This window comes from Culex pipiens, chromosome 2 (assembly GCF_016801865.2).
Source record: "Culex pipiens pallens isolate TS chromosome 2, TS_CPP_V2, whole genome shotgun sequence".
NCBI lineage: Eukaryota > Metazoa > Arthropoda > Insecta > Diptera > Culicidae > Culex > Culex pipiens.
In genome coordinates, this window is record NC_068938.1 from 141,058,449 (window position 1) to 141,082,246 (window position 23,798).

A 23,798-nucleotide genomic window follows, 5' to 3' on the forward strand; every position below is an offset into this window, starting at 1 on the left:
GCGCGATTTACCTACATTACACACCATCACCAACCGCTACTTCCACACACACCCCTTCCGTCGACGATCGGCAGCGCGAGAACTTAATTACATTCGGAGGGGGTTCTGTGTGGGTCTGTGTCTGTTTGTCTGTTTTAGCCCCCTTCGTACGTACCTGTGTGGTCACCCCCTTCCCCCTGTTTCAAGTTTGTCCACCAAGCCAGCAGCAGAAGCAGTGCTGGTTCGATGTGCTTAGAAAATGAGACACAAGATTGGCACAGGAGAAGCAAGGTGATGGAATCAACTAGCAGGGCTTTTTATAGTGTTAAACAGGGCTTTGTTTGCCAATAAAAGATAATGTTTGTATTTTTCAGAAATTTGGACTTTATGAACTCCGTAAAATTTCGCAACTGGACTTTATTTTTCCCCAAAATTTCGGTAATATTTCTATGGGAATAATAGAATATTTTCGAAATAACTAATTTTTTTAAAGCCGTTTTAAAAAATCGAACAATTCTCTACAAAATTGGCAGGTTTTGTAAATTTTTGTTTTTTGTATTATTTTAACTGTCTCAAATTTTGTGGAGGACTTCCCTAGAAAACCTTTTTGTGTCATTGGTTCACCCGTAGAAGTCTCCATAAGACTTTGGAGCTGTCCGTACTTTAATATGTAAAAATTTGAAATTCTTTGATTGTTTTGGTGTCTTCGGCAAAGTTTTAGGTATTCATGAGGGCTATTCAAAAAATAATTTTTTGGTGTTTTTATATTTTTTTTACAAAAAAAAAATAATTTGCATGTTTTATTTTTTTTTTTGTACAATTTTTGAGCTATAAAGAAGCAGGACAAAAAATCCAGAGTTTTTTTTTGAATAGGTCCTATAAGCTATTGTTTTTAATATGTTTAAAGGAACTAATAAAACAATGTCGAGAAATGTTGCCGCGTTTATCCAGAGATTTTCCGTTTCCACGATTTATTATATTTTGTCCCGGTTCTCCCGAAATTGAAAAAAAAAGAAAAAAATCACTCTGGTAGGTACTGAAAAAGTCGATTTGAAAGTAACGGAACAACTGAATCGTATAAATCGTATATTATTATGAAATTTTACAAATTTTCAAAGATTGGGTGATTATGTATACTTATGTAAATGTTTTTCAATTTCAAAATAATTTTTCATATTTTATCAATAAGTACTGACATCTGGGGGCAACTCCGGATAAATGTAACAAATTTGGTCAGCTGATGAAGCCCTAGTTTTTGCAAAATGTTTTGATTTTTCATAATAATTTCGGTTAAAACAGGAACATATCGACAAAATTAGTACATCGATTTCCCAATTAAATGCTGCAAAATCAACTGTCTTATTAATTGTGTAAATAGAGATAAAAATATTTGAAAAATGTCTGGTACACAAAAAAAAATATATTTAAATTGATTTGATGTAATTTTCTTTTCATTGGTTTCTATTACTTTTTAAGACATTATTAAATACCTGAACAAATTATTTTTAAGCTTTTCTAGTCCTACAAGAATGGAAATAGAAAATAAAATTTAAATAAAAGACACTAATTTAATCTGAACCACAATAAATAAAAAATGCCATTGATTTGAAATACAAATTATGATAACAAATTATTACAAATTTCAAATTTGAAATGTTTTTTAGCTATCGAAAACATAGTGTCCCCATTCAGATTGTAGAATAGATTATTAACAGTTAATGGTATTCAAATAGTTCTATTATTACAAGCTATAAAAATTTAAATGTACCGTAAACCGGGATGACTTTGATAGGATTTCAATTTGTTTTTGGAATATTTTCCAACAGGTAAGGTTTTTCTCAAGATTATTATTTTTAAAACATGTACTGGGGTAAGCCACACAAAGTCCATGCACTTTTTTGGAAAAAAAGTTTTTTGATAGTGTTTAGAAAAATAGTTACGTTAAAAATTCTTAGTTTAAATTCCGGGGTGACTTTGATAGTAATAGTTCTTCTTGTTAAAATCATATTTAAGATGTTCAAACTTTATTTGTACGTTAAGTGTACCATCACTAAACTAGCTGATATAGTTTTTAAGAAAAAAAAAATCAATGTTTATAATTAGTTAACTAAGTTTATAAGCTTTTTTACAAAATACATTAAAATTTTAGGTAAAATTGTTAAAAAGTCGGAATTTTGCCTGAAATTTTTCTAATACTCGTTTTGTTTATAAAATTATTGATTTATATTCCATTTTATACTGAATTCGAAGCACGAATCACAAGTTTTCACATTTTACATGAAGTTTGTTCAACTGAAATTGCCTATAAATTTGGAGATTTTTTTTAAAATTGTGTTTTTCAAAAACACATATTATTTATTATTTATAATCTTATTAAATCTTCTCCTAGTGGAAAATTGTCCAATGAATACGAAAATGCATTCCGTTTACCGATTCAAAATCATGTTCATTGAGAAAATCATGACACTTTGAGAAGTTTAAAATAATGATTTTTATCAACATTTTCTTAACTATAGTTAACTAACTTTTTAAACTTTTCAAAATTTTATGAAAAGTTCTTCTTGAGGTACTTTGAAAACTTCTCTACCACGGTCAGAATGATTCTAAACCATTCCTTACGTATTTTAATTGTACTCTTCATTTTACGAAAAAATCGCGAGCCTATCAAAGTCACCCCGTTTTACGGTATTGCTAAATATTAATAATATAATATTGTTTTAATGATAATTTTTAAAATATCCCTGGAATTCTAAGGATTTTGAAAATATTTTGAAAATGGCACGCCCTATTTGACGCCACGTTATAACATTTAAAAAAGTGGTGTTTTTTTTTAAATAAAGAAAAATATATAGAGAGCTTATCCAAAATGTGTTTGACTGCAGTTTTTGAAATAAAGTCGAATTTGCAATCGAAAAGTACTTCACAGACATTTTGATAAAGTGCACCGTTTTCGAGATATGGCCATGTTTTATTTAAACTAAATATGTGCTGTTTTTTCAATTTTTTAAATATTGCCCCTAAGTGGCCATCTTTGAAAATATTTTTTGGAATAGATCAGAAAATTTCCTAAGAATAACAAACAGGGAAATTAAAATTTTTAAAGTCTCACCCAATCAATACCTCAATTTCTAATGCCAATATCTCAGCAACTAATGTTTAAAATAAGGGGTGACTGAATAATGCATTTAGATCCCCTTTTCAATTGTAATGTTGAAACCATGACTTGTCATAAAAATTTTCATGTGAAAAGAAATTTGTACTAAACTCATCTAAATTAAACTAAATTCATCAGATGTACAATACTTGTCCACAGTTGTCAGTTGCAAGTCAGGAAATGAAGTAATATTACTGGTTTTAAATTCTACCACTTGAAATTAAATCCATAAACACAGTTAAAAAATTAAAATTTACATTCCGCAATCAACCCTAAAAATCAATCCAATTTTTAAAACATTCAAATAGAACTTTGACAAACTTGGAATTCAAAACAGCGAAAAATAATCAAATTTGTACAGTGTCCCATCGCAAGTTGAAAAGAGACGAGCGCGTGAACACAGCCGAGGTACACTGACCAACCCCGATGTCGAGTTTAGGAGTCGCGCAGAGAGGAGAGCGACGACGACGTTTTCGGTGGAGAAGGTTGAACGATTTATTAGATTTCGTTTTTTTTACGTTGCTTTTCATGCTGGAAGTTTCTTCGACTTGTGCGCTTTGGGCAAGCCACATTGCGAACCGAAAGACTGATTATGATAGAGATGATGAGGACCGACTTTAGGATAGGTTAATTTATTTATAGTTTTATAATCAAAAAAAAATTTTTTTTAACCCTGGATAACAGTTTTTAAAAAACTTGAAGATTTAAGATTCGTAGTTAATTAGGAAATCAATAAAAAATAGAACAAAATGTACATTGTTCAATAAACATTACATTTTTATGATTTTACCACTGATTTTTTTTCTAACTTTTTATAATGTTGATAAACATAGGTTTATTTCAGCAGGCTTTCCGTGTGATACCCTCATAGAAGAATAATTTTGGCCTGTTTGTGGCATTCTATAAATGCTACTGTCCTTCCTGAATATTGCGATTGGTAAGAATGTCTCATAAGTACATGTTAATCATCATAAAGATCAATTTACAGAACATTTCTATCAAATTGAAGGTAAGATGATTAAGCCAACAAATAAATAAATTTATTGTACAAAAAAGCTAATCACGCGGATATGATATCCTGAGTTTTATTTGAAAAAATCCTGCACACAAAAGAACTCTAGATAAGGACAAAACATTAATTTTGCAATCAAATTGAATCCCAAAAATGATTTAAGACAACTCTGTAATCAAACCCACAAAAACCCTTTTTGCTAGCTTCCTTCATTGACATCGTTTCTGCTGCTACTATCGATATGAGTATTTTTTGTTTTTTTTTCTTCATTTTATAATATTTTTTCCACGTGAGCTCAACAGCAGAAGCAGAAACAGCAGCACATGTTGTGCATGTATGGATTTAGTGCTTTATCTGTGGTGAAGCGCAGAGTGTACTCACTGCGGGCTGGTCTCGCTTTCGAGCATACAGTCAAACCTAGAGCTTCACACACAAACGGGCTGGCTGACTATTTTTTCTTCTTCTGTATGGGGTGGGAGTGTATGCGCTTCAAAGTTGGTTCTTGGTGGTGGTGATGGTGCTAGGTTAATTTGTTATTCTTACGTTTTGTGGCTTTTGTTTTTTTGTTTTACGAGACAATAAAATTATAGCATTGCATGTTGAAAAAAATACAAATCAAACAATCTAATAAAATGCATATAATTTTTTTGATTATTTAAACATATTTATTAGGGAATAATCAAAAAAGATCGAAAAGACTGATGAAAATTGCCAGTTCAGCAACAATTTCAATTAATATTTTAGCATCTCAAAAGTGTTATCTTCTATATAATCTTATCTTATCTTATCTATCTTCTTCTATCTATCTATATATATAAAAAATTTCGACGGTTTTGTTCGAACGCGAATCAGTTGAACACGGAACGTCGGATCGAGGTGCTTTTTGTTGCGTTGGGTTCGTGTGAGTCCAAGGAAGGTTCTTACGCTTACTAATTGACACTTTGGCCACTTTGGAACCGATTCCGGAAAAGCTGCAGATTGTATGGGAAAAGTTACGCAAAATCAAATTTTGATCACAGGAGGCTGAATAAACAAACAAGCATGAAACGTCAGGAAACCAAAAAAGGGCAGGACGAAGTTTGCCGGGTAAGGCTTGTTTTTTTTTATATTTTTACAATTATAATGCTATAATTAGTTCAACTTTTGGAATCTGTTATGTATAGAGTGTGTTCAATCGCCAAAACTCAATCCCAAATGAGACTACGTAATTTATGGATGGCATCTTGCTCACAATTTTAGTCCAACGATTTAAATTTAGCTACTCTCAAGTGAAGATTGCAAAATAACTGAACAAGTATATAATGCATTTAAAAAACTTGTCTTTATTCAAACGTTGAAAACATTGCATGAAATTTAAATTTGTTGTAGTACCTTCTTTTCGACTTTTGTCAGAGTAGAGGGACATAAATTTAAAAAAATATTTGCTATGGTTTAATACATTTTTACAATTACGCTGAGTGTACCGACAATTTAAATATAAAAAAATATAAATATTGAAATAACAAGCCATAGTTTCAATATTTGCATGGAAAAAGTGTTATAAAATGCATTTCACACTAGTTCAATTATTTTGCCATTATTAGTTTTTTTTTTAAATGTAAGAAAACATTTTGCGATAATAAACATCGAAAATTTTCAAAAATTCAAGAGATTTTAAAATCAACCCAAACATGCTTAAAAATGATTCTAAACGCAGAGGAATGCATTTTAAATTGATTTCAGCTGATTTCAGTTCAATTTCCATTGAAATTTTGAAGTTTTTTGAAAAAAAATGTTTTTTGCCCCCTGATTTTTCGTGCCAACTTTGAAGGGAGGAGACCAGACTGGTGGCAAGCTTGTCAAAAAGTGAACCTCGCTTTTGACAGTCCATATAGGGTGAAAGCTCCATAAACTGGTTGCACAAAATAGGGTATACAGGCCATTTATGAGTAAATTAGAAAATAAGTTTATTTAATATTTAGGTTTGTAATTTATAATTGTTATTTTTGACAAAGGACTTTGTCTTAAAGCTCTATCTGCAATGTCAATGCAAAATTTTTCGAAAATGTAGCGTTACCGTCGCAAGCCCTCGGCGTGACATTCTGTTTCTGTTGCGTAGATGCCGTGAAAACTATTTAAGCTAAAAGTTAGCCTCTGGAGGATTTAGTGTCCATCAGACTTTCATCAAAGACGGACCTTACGTTGGGAATTTTATTGCTCACACACACACACACGCAGGTGGTGCACGAACTTGAGAGGAGGTCCAAGAAGTTATTGACGGTAGCCAGAACGGTCACCGGAATACCGAAATTATTGGGAACAATTTGGTAGGATATCGGCCACACCCGGTGTGGCCAGTGCCCTGAGGGAAGGTTCTACCGGGAGGACATTTACGGAACCATACAAATTTGGGCAATATGGGTATCAAAATTCATGGTTTTTGATACTGGTGATGAAAATGGCCATTTAGGCAGGATTGGCCACACCCGGAGTGGCCATTGCCCTGAGGGAAGGTTCTACCGGGAGGACATTTACGGAACCATACAAATTTGGGCAATATGGGTATCAAAATTCATGGTTTTTGATACTGGTAATGAAAATTACCATTTTGGCAGGATTGGCCACACCCGGAGTGGCCAGTGCCCTGAGGGAAGGTTCTACCGGGAGGACATTTACGGAACCATACAAATTTGGGCAATATGGGTATCAAAATTCATGGTTTTTGATACTGGTAATGAAAATGGCCATTCGAGGATTGGCCACACCCGGAGTGGCCAGTGCCCTGAGGGAAGGTTCTACCGGGAGGACATTTACGGAACCATACAAATTTGGGCAATATGGGTATCAAAATTCATGGTTTTTGATACTGGTAATGAAAATGACCATTTTGGCAGGATTGGCCACACCCGGAGTGGCCATTGCCCTGAGGGAAGGTTCTACCGGGAGGACATTTACGGAACCATACAAATTTGGGCAATATGGGTATCAAAATTCATGGTTTTTGATACTGGTCATGAAAATGGCCATTTTGGCAGGATTGGCCACACCCGGAGTGGCCATTGCCCTGAGGGAAGGTTCTACCGGGAGGACATTTACGGAACCATACGTCTTGGGGCAATATGCGTATCAAAATTCATGGTTTTTGATACTGGTGATGAAAATGGCCATTTTGGCAGAATTGGCCACACCCGGAGTGGCCAGTGCCCTGAGGGAAGGTTCTACCGGTAGGACATTTACGGAACCATACAAATTTGGGCAATATGGGTATCAAAATTCATGGTTTTTGATACTGGTAATGAAAATGGCCATTTTGGCAGGATTGACCACACCCGGAATGGCCAGTGCCCTGAGGGAAGGTTCTACCGGGGGGACATTTATGGAACCATACGACTTGGGGCAATATGGGTATCAAAATTCATGGTTTTTAATACTGGTGATAAAAATGGCCATTTTGGCAGGATTGGCCACACCCGGAGTGGCCAGTGCCCTGAGGGAAGGTTCTACCGGGAGGACATTTACGGAACCATACAAATTTGGGCAATATGGGTATCAAAATTCATGGTTTTTGAAACTGGTAATGAAAATGGCCATTTTGACTGGATTGGCCACACCCGGAGTGGCCAGTGCCCTCGGGAAGGTTCTACCGGGGGGACATTATTCGAACCATACGACTTGGGCCAATATGGGTATCAAAATTCATGGTTTTTGATACTGGTCATGAAAATGGCCATTTTGGCAGGATTGGCCACACCCGGAGTGGCCAGTGCCCTGAGGGAAGGTTCTACCGGTAGGACATTTACGGAACCATACAAATTTGGGCAATATGGGTATCAAAATTCATGGTTTTTGATACTGGTAATGAAAATGGCCATTTTGGCAGGATTGACCACACCCGGAATGGCCAGTGCCCTGAGGGAAGGTTCTACCGGGGGGACATTTATGGAACCATACGACTTGGGGCAATATGGGTATCAAAATTCATGGTTTTTAATACTGGTGATAAAAATGGCCATTTTGGCAGGATTGGCCACACCCGGAGTGGCCAGTGCCCTGAGGGAAGGTTCTACCGGGAGGACATTTACGGAACCATACAAATTTGGGCAATATGGGTATCAAAATTCATGGTATTTGAAACTGGTAATGAAAATGGCCATTTTGACTGGATTGGCCACACCCGGAGTGGCCAGTGCCCTCGGGAAGGTTCTACCGGGGGGACATTATTCGAACCATACGACTTGGGCCAATATGGGTATCAAAATTCATGGTTTTTTAAACTGGTAATGAAAATGGCCATTTTGACCGGATTGGCCACACTCGGAGTGGCCAGTGCCCTCGGGAAGGTGCTACCGGGTGGACATTAATCGAACCATACGACTTGGGGCAATATGGGTACCAAAATTCATGGTTTTTTAAACTGGTAATGAAAATGGCCATTTTGACCGGATTGGCCACACCCGGAGTGGCCAGTGCCCTCGGGAAGGTTCTACCGGGGGGACATTAATCGAACCATACGACTTGGGGCAATATGGGTATCAAAATTCATGGTTTTTTAAACTGGTAATGAAAATGGCCATTTTGACCGGATTGGCCACACTCGGAGTGGCCAGTGCCCTCGGGAAGGTGCTACCGGGTGGACATTAATCGAACCATACGACTTGGGGCAATATGGGTACCAAAATTCATGGTTTTTTAAACTGGTAATGAAAATGGCCATTTTGACCGGATTGGCCACACCCGGAGTGGCCAGTGCCCTCGGGAAGGTTCTACCGGGGGGACATTAATCGAACCATACGACTTGGGGCAATATGGGTATCAAAATTCATGGTTTTTTAAACTGGTAATGAAAATGGCCATTTTGACCGGATTGGCCACACCCGGAGTGGCCAGTGCCCTCGGGAAGGTTCTACCGGGGGGACATTAATCGAACCATACGACTTAGGGCAATATGGGTATCAAAATTCATGGTTTGGCCACTACGGGTGTGGCCAATCCGGGTGTGGCCAATCCGGTCAAAATTGTCATTTTCATTACCAGTTTCAAAAACCATGAATGTGGATTCCCATATTGCCCCAAGTCGTATGGTTCGATTAATGTCCCCCCGGTAGAACCTTCCCGAGGGCACTGGCCACTCCGGGTGTGGCCAATCCAGTCAAAATGCCCATTTTCATTACCAGTTTCAATAACCATGAATTTTGATACCCATATTGGCCCAAGTCGTATGGTTCGAATAATGTCCCCCCGGTAGAACCTTCCCGAGGGCACTGGCCACTCCGGGTGTGGCCAATCCAGTCAAAATGCACATTTTTATTACCAGTTTCAATAACCATGAATTTTGATACCCATATTGCCCCAAGTCGTATGGTTCGATTAATGTCCCCCCGGTAGAACCTTCCCGAGGGCACTGGCCACTCCGGGTGTGGCCAATATCCTATAAATGTGGTCCCAAGCCCATTGCCCCAAATCATTCTGGTCCGGTGACCGTCCTTACAATCTTCATAAGAACAGAATTCCTCCCAATTTAGTGCACAAACTGTGTCTTTCAATGTGTGCGTGTGTGTGTGTGAGCAATAAAATTACCACCGTGGATCCGCTTTTGTCGAAACCTCGTAAGGCACTGAATTTTTCTGAGGCTATCTGTTAGCTTAAATAGTTCGCATGAAATGTGGCAACAGTGGTGCAACATTCTCGCGTGACAGTTCCACGTAAACAGGAGAGGAGGCAAAATTTGCACCATGTTGCCATATTTCATGCGAACTATTTAAGCTAACAGATAGCCTCAGAAAAATTCAGTGCCTTACGAGGTTTCGACAAAAGCGGATCCACGGTGGTAATTTTATTGCTCACACACACACACGCACACATTGAAAGACACAGTTTGTGCACTAAATTGGGAGGAATTCTGTTCTTATGAAGATTGTAAGGACGGTCACCGGACCAGAATGATTTGGGGCAATGGGCTTGGGACCACATTTATAGGATATTGGCCACACCCGGAGTGGCCAGTGCCCTCGGGAAGGTTCTACCGGGGGGACATTATTCGAACCATACGACTTGGGCCAATATGGGTATCAAAATTCATGGTTTTTTAAACTGGTAATGAAAATGGCCATTTTGACCGGATTGGCCACACCCGGAGTGGCCACACCCGTAGTGGCCAAACCATGAATTTTGATACCCATATTGCCCTAAGTCGTATGGTTCGATTAATGTCCCCCCGGTAGAACCTTCCCGAGGGCACTGGCCACTCCGGGTGTGGCCAATCCGGTCAAAATGGCCATTTTCATTACCAGTTTAAAAAACCATGAATTTTGATACCCATATTGCCCCAAGTCGTATGGTTCGAATAATGTCCCCCCGGTAGAACCTTCCCGAGGGCACTGGCCACTCCGGGTGTGGCCAATCCAGTCAAAATGCCCATTTTCATTACCAGTTTCAATAACCATGAATTTTTATACCCATATTGGCCCAAGTCGTATGGTTCGAATAATGTCCCCCGGTAGAACCTTCCCGAGGGCACTGGCCACTCCGGGTGTGACCAATCTAGTCAAAATGCTTATTTTTATTACCAGTTTCAATAACCATGAATTTTGATACCCATATTGCCCCAAGTCGTATGGTTCGATTAATGTCCCCCCGGTAGAACCTTCCCGAGGGCACTGGCCACTCCGGGTGTGGCCAATCCAGTCAAAATGGCCATTTTCATTATCAGTTTCAAAAACCATGAATTTTGATACCTATATTGCCCCAAGTCGTATGGTTCGAATAATGTCCCCCCGGTAGAACCTTCCCGAGGGCACTGGCCACTCCGGGTGTGGCCAATCCGGTCAAAATGGCCATTTTCATTACAAGTTTAAAAAACCATGAATTTTGATACCCATATTGCCCCAAGTCGTATGGTTCGATTAATGTCCCCCCGGTAGAACCTTCCCGAGGGCACTGGCCACTCCGGGTGTGGCCAATCCAGTCAAAATGGCCATTTTCATTATCAGTTTCAAAAACCATGAATTTTGATACCTATATTGCCCCAAGTCGTATGGTTCGATTAATGTCCCCCCGGTAGAACCTTCCCGAGGGCACTGGCCACTCCGGGTGTGGCCAATCCAGTCAAAATGGCCATTTTCATTATCAGTTTCAAAAACCATGAATTTTGATACCTATATTGCCCCAAGTCGTATGGTTCGATTAATGTCCCCCCGGTAGAACCTTCCCGAGGGCACTGGCCACTCCGGGTGTGGCCAATATCCTATAAATGTGGTCCCAAGCCCATTGCCCCAAATCATTCTGGTCCGGTGACCGTCCTTCCAATCTTCATAAGAACAGAATTCCTCCCAATTTAGTGCACAAACTGTGTCTTTCAATGTGTGCGTGTGTGTGTGTGAGCAATAAAATTACCACCGTGGATCCGCTTTTGTCAAAACCTCGTAAGGCACTGAATTTTTCTGAGGCTATCTGTTAGCTTAAATAGTTCGCATGAAATGTGGCAACAGTGGTGCAACATTCTCGCGTGACAGTTCCACGTAAACAGGAGAGGAGGCAAAATTTGCACCATGTTGCCATATTTCATGCGAACTATTTAAGCTAACAGATAGCCTCAGAAAAATTCAGTGCCTTACGAGGTTTCGACAAAAGCGGATCCACGGTGGTAATTTTATTGCTCACACACACACACACGCACACATTGAAAGACACAGTTTGTGCACTAAATTGGGAGGAATTCTGTTCTTATGAAGATTGGAAGGACGGTCACCGGACCAGAATGATTTGGGGCAATGGGCTTGGGACCACATTTATAGGATATTGGCCACACCCGGAGTGGCCAGTGCCCTCGGGAAGGTTCTACCGGGGGGACATTATTCGAACCATACGACTTGGGCCAATATGGGTATCAAAATTCATGGTTTTTTAAACTGGTAATGAAAATGGCCATTTTGACCGGATTGGCCACACCCGGAGTGGCCACACCCGTAGTGGCCAAACCATGAATTTTGATACCCATATTGCCCTAAGTCGTATGGTTCGATTAATGTCCCCCCCGGTAGAACCTTCCCGAGGGCACTGGCCACTCCGGGTGTGGCCAATCCGGTCAAAATGGCCATTTTCATTACCAGTTTAAAAAACCATGAATTTTGATACCTATATTGCCCCAAGTCGTATGGTTCGAATAATGTCCCCCCGGTAGAACCTTCCCGAGGGCACTGGCCACTCCGGGTGTGGCCAATCCAGTCAAAATGCCCATTTTCATTACCAGTTTCAATAACCATGAATTTTTATACCCATATTGGCCCAAGTCGTATGGTTCGAATAATGTCCCCCGGTAGAACCTTCCCGAGGGCACTGGCCACTCCGGGTGTGACCAATCTAGTCAAAATGCTTATTTTTATTACCAGTTTCAATAACCATGAATTTTGATACCCATATTGCCCCAAGTCGTATGGTTCGATTAATGTCCCCCCGGTAGAACCTTCCCGAGGGCACTGGCCACTCCGGGTGTGGCCAATCCAGTCAAAATGGCCATTTTCATTATCAGTTTCAAAAACCATGAATTTTGATACCTATATTGCCCCAAGTCGTATGGTTCGAATAATGTCCCCCCGGTAGAACCTTCCCGAGGGCACTGGCCACTCCGGGTGTGGCCAATCCGGTCAAAATGGCCATTTTCATTACAAGTTTAAAAAACCATGAATTTTGATACCCATATTGCCCCAAGTCGTATGGTTCGATTAATGTCCCCCCGGTAGAACCTTCCCGAGGGCACTGGCCACTCCGGGTGTGGCCAATCCAGTCAAAATGGCCATTTTCATTATCAGTTTCAAAAACCATGAATTTTGATACCTATATTGCCCCAAGTCGTATGGTTCGATTAATGTCCCCCCGGTAGAACCTTCCCGAGGGCACTGGCCACTCCGGGTGTGGCCAATATCCTATAAATGTGGTCCCAAGCCCATTGCCCCAAATCATTCTGGTCCGGTGACCGTCCTTACAATCTTCATAAGAACAGAATTCCTCCCAATTTAGTGCACAAACTGTGTCTTTCAATGTGTGCGTGTGTGTGTGTGAGCAATAAAATTACCACCGTGGATCCGCTTTTGTCGAAACCTCGTAAGGCACTGAATTTTTCTGAGGCTATCTGTTAGCTTAAATAGTTCGCATGAAATATGGCAACATGGTGCAAATTTTGCCTCCTCTCCTGTTTACGTGGAACTGTCACGCGAGAATGTTGCACCACTGTTGCCACATTTCATGCGAACTATTTAAGCTAACAGATAGCCTCAGAAAAATTCAGTGCCTTACGAGGTTTCGACAAAAGCGGATCCACGGTGGTAATTTTATTGCTCACACACACACACACGCACACATTGAAAGACACAGTTTGTGCACTAAATTGGGAGGAATTCTGTTCTTATGAAGATTGGAAGGACGGTCACCGGACCAGAATGATTTGGGGCAATGGGCTTGGGACCACATTTATAGGATATTGGCCACACCCGGAGTGGCCAGTGCCCTCGGGAAGGTTCTACCGGGGGGACATTATTCGAACCATACGACTTGGGCCAATATGGGTATCAAAATTCATGGTTTTTTAAACTGGTAATGAAAATGGCCATTTTGACCGGATTGGCCACACCCGGAGTGGCCACACCCGTAGTGGCCAAACCATGAATTTTGATACCCATATTGCCCTAAGTCGTATGGTTCGATTAATGTCCCCCCCGGTAGAACCTTCCCGAGGGCACTGGCCACTCCGGGTGTGGCCAATCCAGTCAAAATGGCCATTTTCATTACCAGTTTAAAAAACCATGAATTTTGATACCTATATTGCCCCAAGTCGTATGGTTCGAATAATGTCCCCCCGGTAGAACCTTCCCGAGGGCACTGGCCACTCCGGGTGTGGCCAATCCAGTCAAAATGCCCATTTTCATTACCAGTTTCAATAACCATGAATTTTTATACCCATATTGGCCCAAGTCGTATGGTTCGAATAATGTCCCCCGGTAGAACCTTCCCGAGGGCACTGGCCACTCCGGGTGTGACCAATCTAGTCAAAATGCTTATTTTTATTACCAGTTTCAATAACCATGAATTTTGATACCCATATTGCCCCAAGTCGTATGGTTCGATTAATGTCCCCCCGGTAGAACCTTCCCGAGGGCACTGGCCACTCCGGGTGTGGCCAATCCAGTCAAAATGGCCATTTTCATTATCAGTTTCAAAAACCATGAATTTTGATACCTATATTGCCCCAAGTCGTATGGTTCGAATAATGTCCCCCCGGTAGAACCTTCCCGAGGGCACTGGCCACTCCGGGTGTGGCCAATCCGGTCAAAATGGCCATTTTCATTACAAGTTTAAAAAACCATGAATTTTGATACCCATATTGCCCCAAGTCGTATGGTTCGATTAATGTCCCCCCGGTAGAACCTTCCCGAGGGCACTGGCCACTCCGGGTGTGGCCAATCCAGTCAAAATGGCCATTTTCATTATCAGTTTCAAAAACCATGAATTTTGATACCTATATTGCCCCAAGTCGTATGGTTCGATTAATGTCCCCCCGGTAGAACCTTCCCGAGGGCACTGGCCACTCCGGGTGTGGCCAATCCAGTCAAAATGGCCATTTTCATTATCAGTTTCAAAAACCATGAATTTTGATACCTATATTGCCCCAAGTCGTATGGTTCGATTAATGTCCCCCCGGTAGAACCTTCCCGAGGGCACTGGCCACTCCGGGTGTGGCCAATATCCTATAAATGTGGTCCCAAGCCCATTGCCCCAAATCATTCTGGTCCGGTGACCGTCCTTCCAATCTTCATAAGAACAGAATTCCTCCCAATTTAGTGCACAAACTGTGTCTTTCAATGTGTGCGTGTGTGTGTGTGAGCAATAAAATTACCACCGTGGATCCGCTTTTGTCAAAACCTCGTAAGGCACTGAATTTTTCTGAGGCTATCTGTTAGCTTAAATAGTTCGCATGAAATGTGGCAACAGTGGTGCAACATTCTCGCGTGACAGTTCCACGTAAACAGGAGAGGAGGCAAAATTTGCACCATGTTGCCATATTTCATGCGAACTATTTAAGCTAACAGATAGCCTCAGAAAAATTCAGTGCCTTACGAGGTTTCGACAAAAGCGGATCCACGGTGGTAATTTTATTGCTCACACACACACACGCACACATTGAAAGACACAGTTTGTGCACTAAATTGGGAGGAATTCTGTTCTTATGAAGATTGGAAGGACGGTCACCGGACCAGAATGATTTGGGGCAATGGGCTTGGGACCACATTTATAGGATATTGGCCACACCCGGAGTGGCCAGTGCCCTCGGGAAGGTTCTACCGGGGGGACATTATTCGAACCATACGACTCGGGGCAATATGGGAATCAAAATTCATGGTTTTTTAAACTGGTAATGGAAACGGGCATTTTGACTGGATTGGCCACACCCGGAGTGGCCAGTGCCCTCGGGAAGGTTCTACCGGGGGGACATTAATCGAATCATACGACTTGGGGCAATATAGGTATCAAAATTCATGGTTTTTTAAACTGATAATGAAAATGGCCATTTTGACTGGATTGGCCACACCCGGAGTGGCCAGTGCCCTCGGGAAGGTTCTACCGGGGGGACATTAATCGAACCATACGACTTGGGGCAATATAGGTATCAAAATTCATGGTTTTTGAAACTGATAATGAAAATGGCCATTTTGACTGGATTGGCCACACCCGGAGTGGCCAGTGCCCTCGGGAAGGTTCTACCGGGGGGACATTAATCGAACCATACGACTTGGGGCAATATGGGTATCAAAATTCATGGTTATTGAAACTGGTAATAAAAATAAGCATTTTGACTAGATTGGCCACACCCGGAGTGGCCAGTGCCCTCGGGAAGGTTCTACCGGGGGGACATTATTCGAACCATACGACTTGGGCCAATATGGGTATAAAAATTCATGGTTATTGAAACTGGTAATGAAAATGGGCATTTTGACTGGATTGGCCACACCCGGAGTGGCCAGTGCCCTCGGGAAGGTTCTACCGGGGGGACATTATTCGAACCATACGACTTGGGGCAATATAGGTATCAAAATTCATGGTTTTTTAAACTGGTAATGAAAATGGCCATTTTGACTGGATTGGCCACACCCGGAGTGGCCAGTGCCCTCGGGAAGGTTCTACCGGGGGGACATTATTCGAACCATACGACTTGGGGCAATATGGGTATCAAAATTCATGGTTATTGAAACTGGTAATAAAAATAAGCATTTTGACTAGATTGGTCACACCCGGAGTGGCCAGTGCCTTCGGGAAGGTTCTACCGGGGGGACATTATTCGAACCATACGACTTGGGCCAATATGGGTATAAAAATTCATGGTTATTGAAACTGGTAATGAAAATGGGCATTTTGACTGGATTGGCCACACCCGGAGTGGCCAGTGCCCTCGGGAAGGTTCTACCGGGGGGACATTATTCGAACCATACGACTTGGGGCAATATAGGTATCAAAATTCATGGTTTTTGAAACTGATAATGAAAATGGCCATTTTGACTGGATTGGCCACACCCGGAGTGGCCAGTGCCCTCGGGAAGGTTCTACCGGGGGGACATTATTCGAACCATACGACTTGGGGCAATATGGGTATCAAAATTCATGGTTATTGAAACTGGTAATAAAAATAAGCATTTTGACTAGATTGGTCACACCCGGAGTGGCCAGTGCCTTCGGGAAGGTTCTACCGGGGGGACATTATTCGAACCATACGACTTGGGCCAATATGGGTATAAAAATTCATGGTTATTGAAACTGGTAATGAAAATGGGCATTTTGACTGGATTGGCCACACCCGGAGTGGCCAGTGCCCTCGGGAAGGTTCTACCGGGGGGACATTATTCGAACCATACGACTTGGGGCAATATAGGTATCAAAATTCATGGTTTTTGAAACTGATAATGAAAATGGCCATTTTGACTGGATTGGCCACACCCGGAGTGGCCAGTGCCCTCGGGAAGGTTCTACCGGGGGGACATTATTCGAACCATACGACTTGGGGCAATATGGGTATCAAAATTCATGGTTATTGAAACTGGTAATAAAAATAAGCATTTTGACTAGATTGGTCACACCCGGAGTGGCCAGTGCCTTCGGGAAGGTTCTACCGGGGGGACATTATTCGAACCATACGACTTGGGCCAATATGGGTATAAAAATTCATGGTTATTGAAACTGGTAATGAAAATGGGCATTTTGACTGGATTGGCCACACCCGGAGTGGCCAGTGCCCTCGGGAAGGTTCTACCGGGGGGACATTATTCGAACCATACGACTTGGGCCAATATGGGTATAAAAATTCATGGTTATTGAAACTGGTAATGAAAATGGGCATTTTGACTGGATTGGCCACACCCGGAGTGGCCAGTGCCCTCGGGAAGGTTCTACCGGGGGGACATTATTCGAACCATACGACTTGGGGCAATATAGGTATCAAAATTCATGGTTTTTTAAACTGGTAATGAAAATGGCCATTTTGACCGGATTGGCCACACCCGGAGTGGCCAGTGCCCTCGGGAAGGTTCTACCGGGGGGACATTAATCGAACCATACGACTTAGGGCAATATGGGTATCAAAATTCATGGTTTGGCCACTACGGGTGTGGCCACTCCGGGTGTGGCCAATCCGGTCAAAATGGCCATTTTCATTACCAGTTTAAAAAACCATGAATTTTGATACCCATATTGCCCTAAGTCGTATGGTTCGATTAATGTCCACCCGGTAGCACCTTCCCGAGGGCACTGGCCACTCCGGGTGTGGCCAATCCGGTCAAAATGGCCATTTTCATTACCAGTTTAAAAAACCATGAATTTTGATACCCATATTGGCCCAAGTCGTATGGTTCGAATAATGTCCCCCCGGTAGAACCTTCCCGAGGGCACTGGCCACTCCGGGTGTGGCCAATATCCTATAAATGTGGTCCCAAGCCCATTGCCCCAAATCATTCTGGTCCGGTGACCGTCCTTACAATCTTCATAAGAACAGAATTCCTCCCAATTTAGTGCACAAACTGTGTCTTTCAATGTGTGCGTGTGTGTGTGTGAGCAATAAAATTACCACCGTGGATCCGCTTTTGTCGAAACCTCGTAAGGCACTGAATTTTTCTGAGGCTATCTGTTAGCTTAAATAGTTCGCATGAAATATGGCAACATGGTGCAAATTTTGCCTCCTCTCCTGTTTACGTGGAACTGTCACGCGAGAATGTTGCACCACTGTTGCCACATTTCATGCGAACTATTTAAGCTAACAGATAGCCTCAGAAAAATTCAGTGCCTTACGAGGTTTCGACAAAAGCGGATCCACGGTGGTAATTTTATTGCTCACACACACACACGCACACATTGAAAGACACAGTTTGTGCACTAAATTGGGAGGAATTCTGTTCTTATGAAGATTGGAAGGACGGTCACCGGACCAGAATGATTTGGGGCAATGGGCTTGGGACCACATTTATAGGATATTGGCCACACCCGGAGTGGCCAGTGCCCTCGGGAAGGTTCTACCGGGGGGACATTAATCGAACCATACGACTTGGGCCAATATGGGTATAAAAATTCATGGTTATTGAAACTGGTAATGAAAATGGGCATTTTGACTGGATTGGCCACACCCGGAGTGGCCAGTGCCCTCGGGAAGGTTCTACCGGGGGGACATTATTCGAACCATACGACTTGGGGCAATATAGGTATCAAAATTCATGGTTTTTGAAACTGATAATGAAAATGGCCATTTTGACTGGATTGGCCACACCCGGAGTGGCCAGTGCCCTCGGGAAGGTTCTACCGGGGGGACATTAATCGAACCATACGACTTGGGGCAATATGGGTATCAAAATTCATGGTTATTGAAACTGGTAATAAAAATAAGCATTTTGACTAGATTGGTCACACCCGGAGTGGCCAGTGCCTTCGGGAAGGTTCTACCGGGGGGACATTATTCGAACCATACGACTTGGGCCAATATGGGTATAAAAATTCATGGTTATTGAAACTGGTAATGAAAATGGGCATTTTGACTGGATTGGCCACACCCGGAGTGGCCAGTGCCCTCGGGAAGGTTCTACCGGGGGGACATTATTCGAACCATACGACTTGGGGCAATATAGGTATCAAAATTCATGGTTTTTGAAACTGATAATGAAAATGGCCATTTTGACTGGATTGGCCACACCCGGAGTGGCCAGTGCCCTCGGGAAGGTTCTACCGGGGGGACATTAATCGAACCATACGACTTGGGGCAATATGGGTATCAAAATTCATGGTTATTGAAACTGGTAATGAAAATGGCCATTTTGACCGGATTGGCCACACCCGGAGTGGCCAGTGCCCTCGGGAAGGTTCTACCGGGGGGACATTATTCGAACCATACGACTTGGGGCAATATAGGTATCAAAATTCATGATTTTTGAAACTGGTAATGAAAATGGCCATTTTGACCGGATTGGCCACACCCGGAGTGGCCAGTGCCCTCGGGAAGGTTCTACCGGGGGGACATTAATCGAACTATTCGACTTGGGGCAATATGGGTACCAAAATTCATGGTTTTTGATACTGGACATGAAAATTACCATTTTGATTGGACATTTTCCGAACCATACTTGTTTTGGCAATTTATTTCCACAGAGGTACCAAAGATTGAAAACATTTTATAGGAATAAATTCTTTAGGATTAAATACACAGGCAATGTTTTAAAAATATAAAATAAAATAGAATATTTTTTAGGAGTTTTGTACAAAGTTTTTTGTCATATTGGTCATGTAGAACATAACCACCTGCACCTTTTTGTCTAATTATTTTTTTAGTTAAGACCGAGCCGTGCGGTAACGCTTCCGCCTCGTAAATGGGAGTCAAGAACCCGGTGCGGACCAACATAGCTGGTTATCGTTTCCCTTCTGGATTCGATTTCAAAGTAAAGGAAAAGTAGTTTATCGTCACAAGCTGGACATTATCTCTTGGAATATTGACATTTAACACTAAAATATGTCAATAAGTTTACATTAAAACATGTGAACGACTGACTTTGTCCTCAAAAGGCTGGATAATATTTATTTTTTTCTAGTTATTTATTTTTTGACAAAACATATTCAAAATTATTCACCAAAAACAACTTAAAAAAAAAATTCACAGAATTTTTTTTTCAATTGCACATTTGCCGGCTCCTTTACCCTATATTTAGCGTCAGAGGGGTAAAGCGACCAAATAGCGGGGTCCACGGTCCAATCAATGTGAGTATCGTGGCCCATACATACAATTTGACAATCTTGCCATCAGGCTGGAGGAGACAAAAACTTTACATAAAATTTGTACCATAATTAAGTCTTAAAACAAAAGAAAAAATGGCAATTACAAATGGGGGTTACAGTCATCCCACATATTCGGAACACCCACAAATTCGGAACACTTTTGTGGTAATTTGTCAATAGAATGCAAAATGCAACTTTTCTGCCGACCCTGCTTTTTTTAAGGCCTTTATTTGGACATTCTCTTGCTATTTCACCAGTAAAAGTAATACTTTTCAAACAAAAACTGCATTTCAAGACTATTTTATCCAGAGCAGCAAAATACTGCCTCCAAATTGCCCGTTCCATGATTGTGGGATGTTATTGTGTCTCCCACAATTGTGGAACACCTGAATTTAACTGATATTTTCACAAAAAAGTTATCAGACCATTCATAAAACATCACTAACCATGAGTTCTATTGGTTTCAGAGTGCAAAGTCATTATTTTGTAAAAAATATGTACACCTGGAGAGAAAAAAAAGTTTGTTTACATCGTAAGAAAAAAGTGTTCCGAATTTGTGGATTTCAATGGTCAATGTTTTTCTTCGAAAACTTAATATAAATCGTTAAAATGTACAGCCGGTCTATACAGCAATCGAAAGATCGCAAGAAAAGCTTTCACATGAAGGTAAAAGCAAATCATTATGTTCAATTATCGATTTTATATGATTTATTGAACATTGGCCGATCTGTAAACTGTTCCGAATATGAGGGACGAGTGTACATAAACTTGAAAAAAACATTTGCAACGGCCTAATTCAAACAAAACCTTAGGTCATCCCTGTTGGTTATCACATCAAATCAAAGTTTTATTAAAAATAGAACTAAACATATTTTCCCACAACTTGACACATGCCCCGGAACAAAAAACAAACCATTAAACAACTCACCTTGATATCCATAATCGCGCGTTTATTTTAACGAGTGCGACGGTTTTAATCCTTTTTGTCGTCGCGGTTTGACGCGACACGACAACAACAATGAAACTGCACTCGCCGTCGACGAAAAATAATGCACGAAAATAAAACGCCGCAACAAAAGCAACGACGGCGAAAGTAGTGACGACGACGGCACGAAACGAAGGTGGCGGCGGTGACAGGCGGGAGAGTGGCTAAAGGGCGTCCCCTCACTCTCTTCCTGTTGCTTCCTCTTTTTTTTGCCTTCTCCTTCTTCTGCCCGCTATCTTCTCTCGTTCGATTTGACTGCTTTATCTTCTTCGTTTCACTACTTTTTGATGTATTTTTTCGGGTTTTCACTTCACTTTGCAACTTTATATTATTTTTCTTCTTTTTTAAATTGAAGTAAAATTAATTTTATTTATTTTAGAATGCAAAACACGCAATCTGTCACACGGTGAATTGCCACTCACACTAACACGGTGCCTGCTTGGATTTGGTTGACAGCAAAAAAATAAGCAAAATGCATGCCTTATTTTTCTTCTTCACACTCCAATTAATTACTGTATCAAAATACACAACTCGCACACTCTTCGATTGCTCTTTTTCACACTCTCTCTCAATGAAAACTTATTTTTCTATGAATCGGCAACGCACACCAGCTCATTTCCATATCGCGCTTAGCGGCAGCATATGCGAGTATTGAAGTGTGTGCAATATTCACAATAATTGAACACTCTCTCTCTCCACCCAGCTCAGCCCAGCAAACTAAGCCAAGTCGAAAATCGGTTCTCCTGCCCCTTTAATACATGCGAGGCCCATTCATTTCTTTTTCGGCAAAACGACCTTCTTCGCCAACCGGCCCCAGCTTCCGAAGAAGAGACTGACTCTCTCACTCCTCTCTCCCACGACAAGCTCCCAAATCTGTCGCTGCTTCTTCGTTTTATTCTCAAATTTCCTTTCCTCCTTCTTCTTCTTCTTCTCCACTCGGAAAACCACCTTCACCGCTTAGCTTCTGATAGATCAACCCCCCTATCAGCTCCCCCAAGCCTTTCTCACCCCAAAAAACATTCAAAAAGTGATGTTATTCCTTCTTATCACCTCTCTCACTCACACTTTCACCTTTTACTCTCTTTCCTCCCTTGTTCTCATTCTTCAATTCAGAAAAAAACTAGCCAGACTGAGAGCTCAAATAATGCAAGCAAATTATCCACACACGCACACGCGTCTGTGTGTGTGTGCGTGTTTATGTTTTTATTCCACACACGTGTCTTCACACCACGAAACGTGTTTTGCAAATGTGTGCGTGCTTGTATTGTTATTTTCACCCCACGAAACGAGCGCGCGCGCCCGACGCACTGACAGAGGAAAAAACGACGGAACCCGGCGACGGAAGACGACGCACATCCACACCGTTCGGCGGTCTCTCGTAGACTGAGTGTGCGAGCGAGCGAGCACTAGCACTAAGCGGAGCGCGGGGCAGCCGATTGTGAGGGTGTGTGTGAGAGAGAAAATTATGTTGGTGGTGAGAGAGGAGAGAGAAAAGTTATGAGGGAAGCTTTCAGCATGAGCTTTTATGCTGGCGTGGGAGATTTGAACAGCATAAAGTGCATTTTATAAAGGGGAGATCCAAGCGAAATTTCGAAAGTCTACAGTTCCGCATTTTTTCATTTTTTGATTTGGGTGAATCTTTGTCCACTCCCTATTTCAAAGAAGCAATTTTACATCATAAGAATTTTCCATAGAAGTTTCCATACAATTGTGGAGACTGGTCGTACAAAATGTACAAGAAAAAAAAAACAATATTCATACGTACATACGTATTTTTTTCGCAGTTTTTTTTAAATGTTTTAGGGGACTAAAAACATTTAAACAGTTTCTGAGACACAGCCTCACAAATAATTCGAATCGATGAAAATTATTTTTTCTAAGTGTCACCCAATTAGCCTGTAATTTTCAACTGATGATGTTTCGAAAATTATTGGTCCATTAATGTTAAAAAAATTAACTTCTGCGAAATTGGATCATTTCAATAAAAAATATCAACAAAATTGCCTACATTTGTAACACACATTTTCAAAAAAAATCTGATTTTTTTTTATTTTTCAAGCTAAGTTCCATTATTTTTTTTATATGATGGAAACAAAAAAACTAAAAACTAAAAACTAAAAACTAAAAACTAAAAACTAAAAACTAAAAACTAAAAACTAAAAACTAAAAACTAAAAACTAAAAACTAAAAACTAAAAACTAAAAACTAAAAACTAAAAACTAAAAACTAAAAACTAAAAACTAAAAACTAAAAACTAAAAACTAAAAACTAAAAACTAAAAACTAAAAACTAAAAACTAAAAACTAAAAACTAAAAACTAAAAACTAAAAACTAAAAACTAAAAACTAAAAACTAAAAACTAAAAACTAAAAACTAAAAACTAAAAACTAAAAACTAAA

The 23,798-nt window shown here is 40.9% G+C and overlaps 1 protein-coding gene across 1 annotated transcript in view; it reads right to left on the reverse strand.

Annotated features, from left to right (window-relative positions):
* The window catches only part of LOC120415220 (uncharacterized), a 123,481-nt gene extending 100,703 nt beyond the window's left edge, over positions 1–22,778 (reverse strand). The window contains exon 1 of the mRNA XM_039576674.2: positions 21,343–22,778. Within this exon, the coding sequence (XP_039432608.1) occupies positions 21,343–21,354 (12 nt within the window). The 5' untranslated portion in view covers positions 21,355–22,778. The remainder of the gene's footprint in view (positions 1–21,342) is intronic.
* Between the last annotated feature and the right edge of the window lie 1,020 nt (positions 22,779–23,798).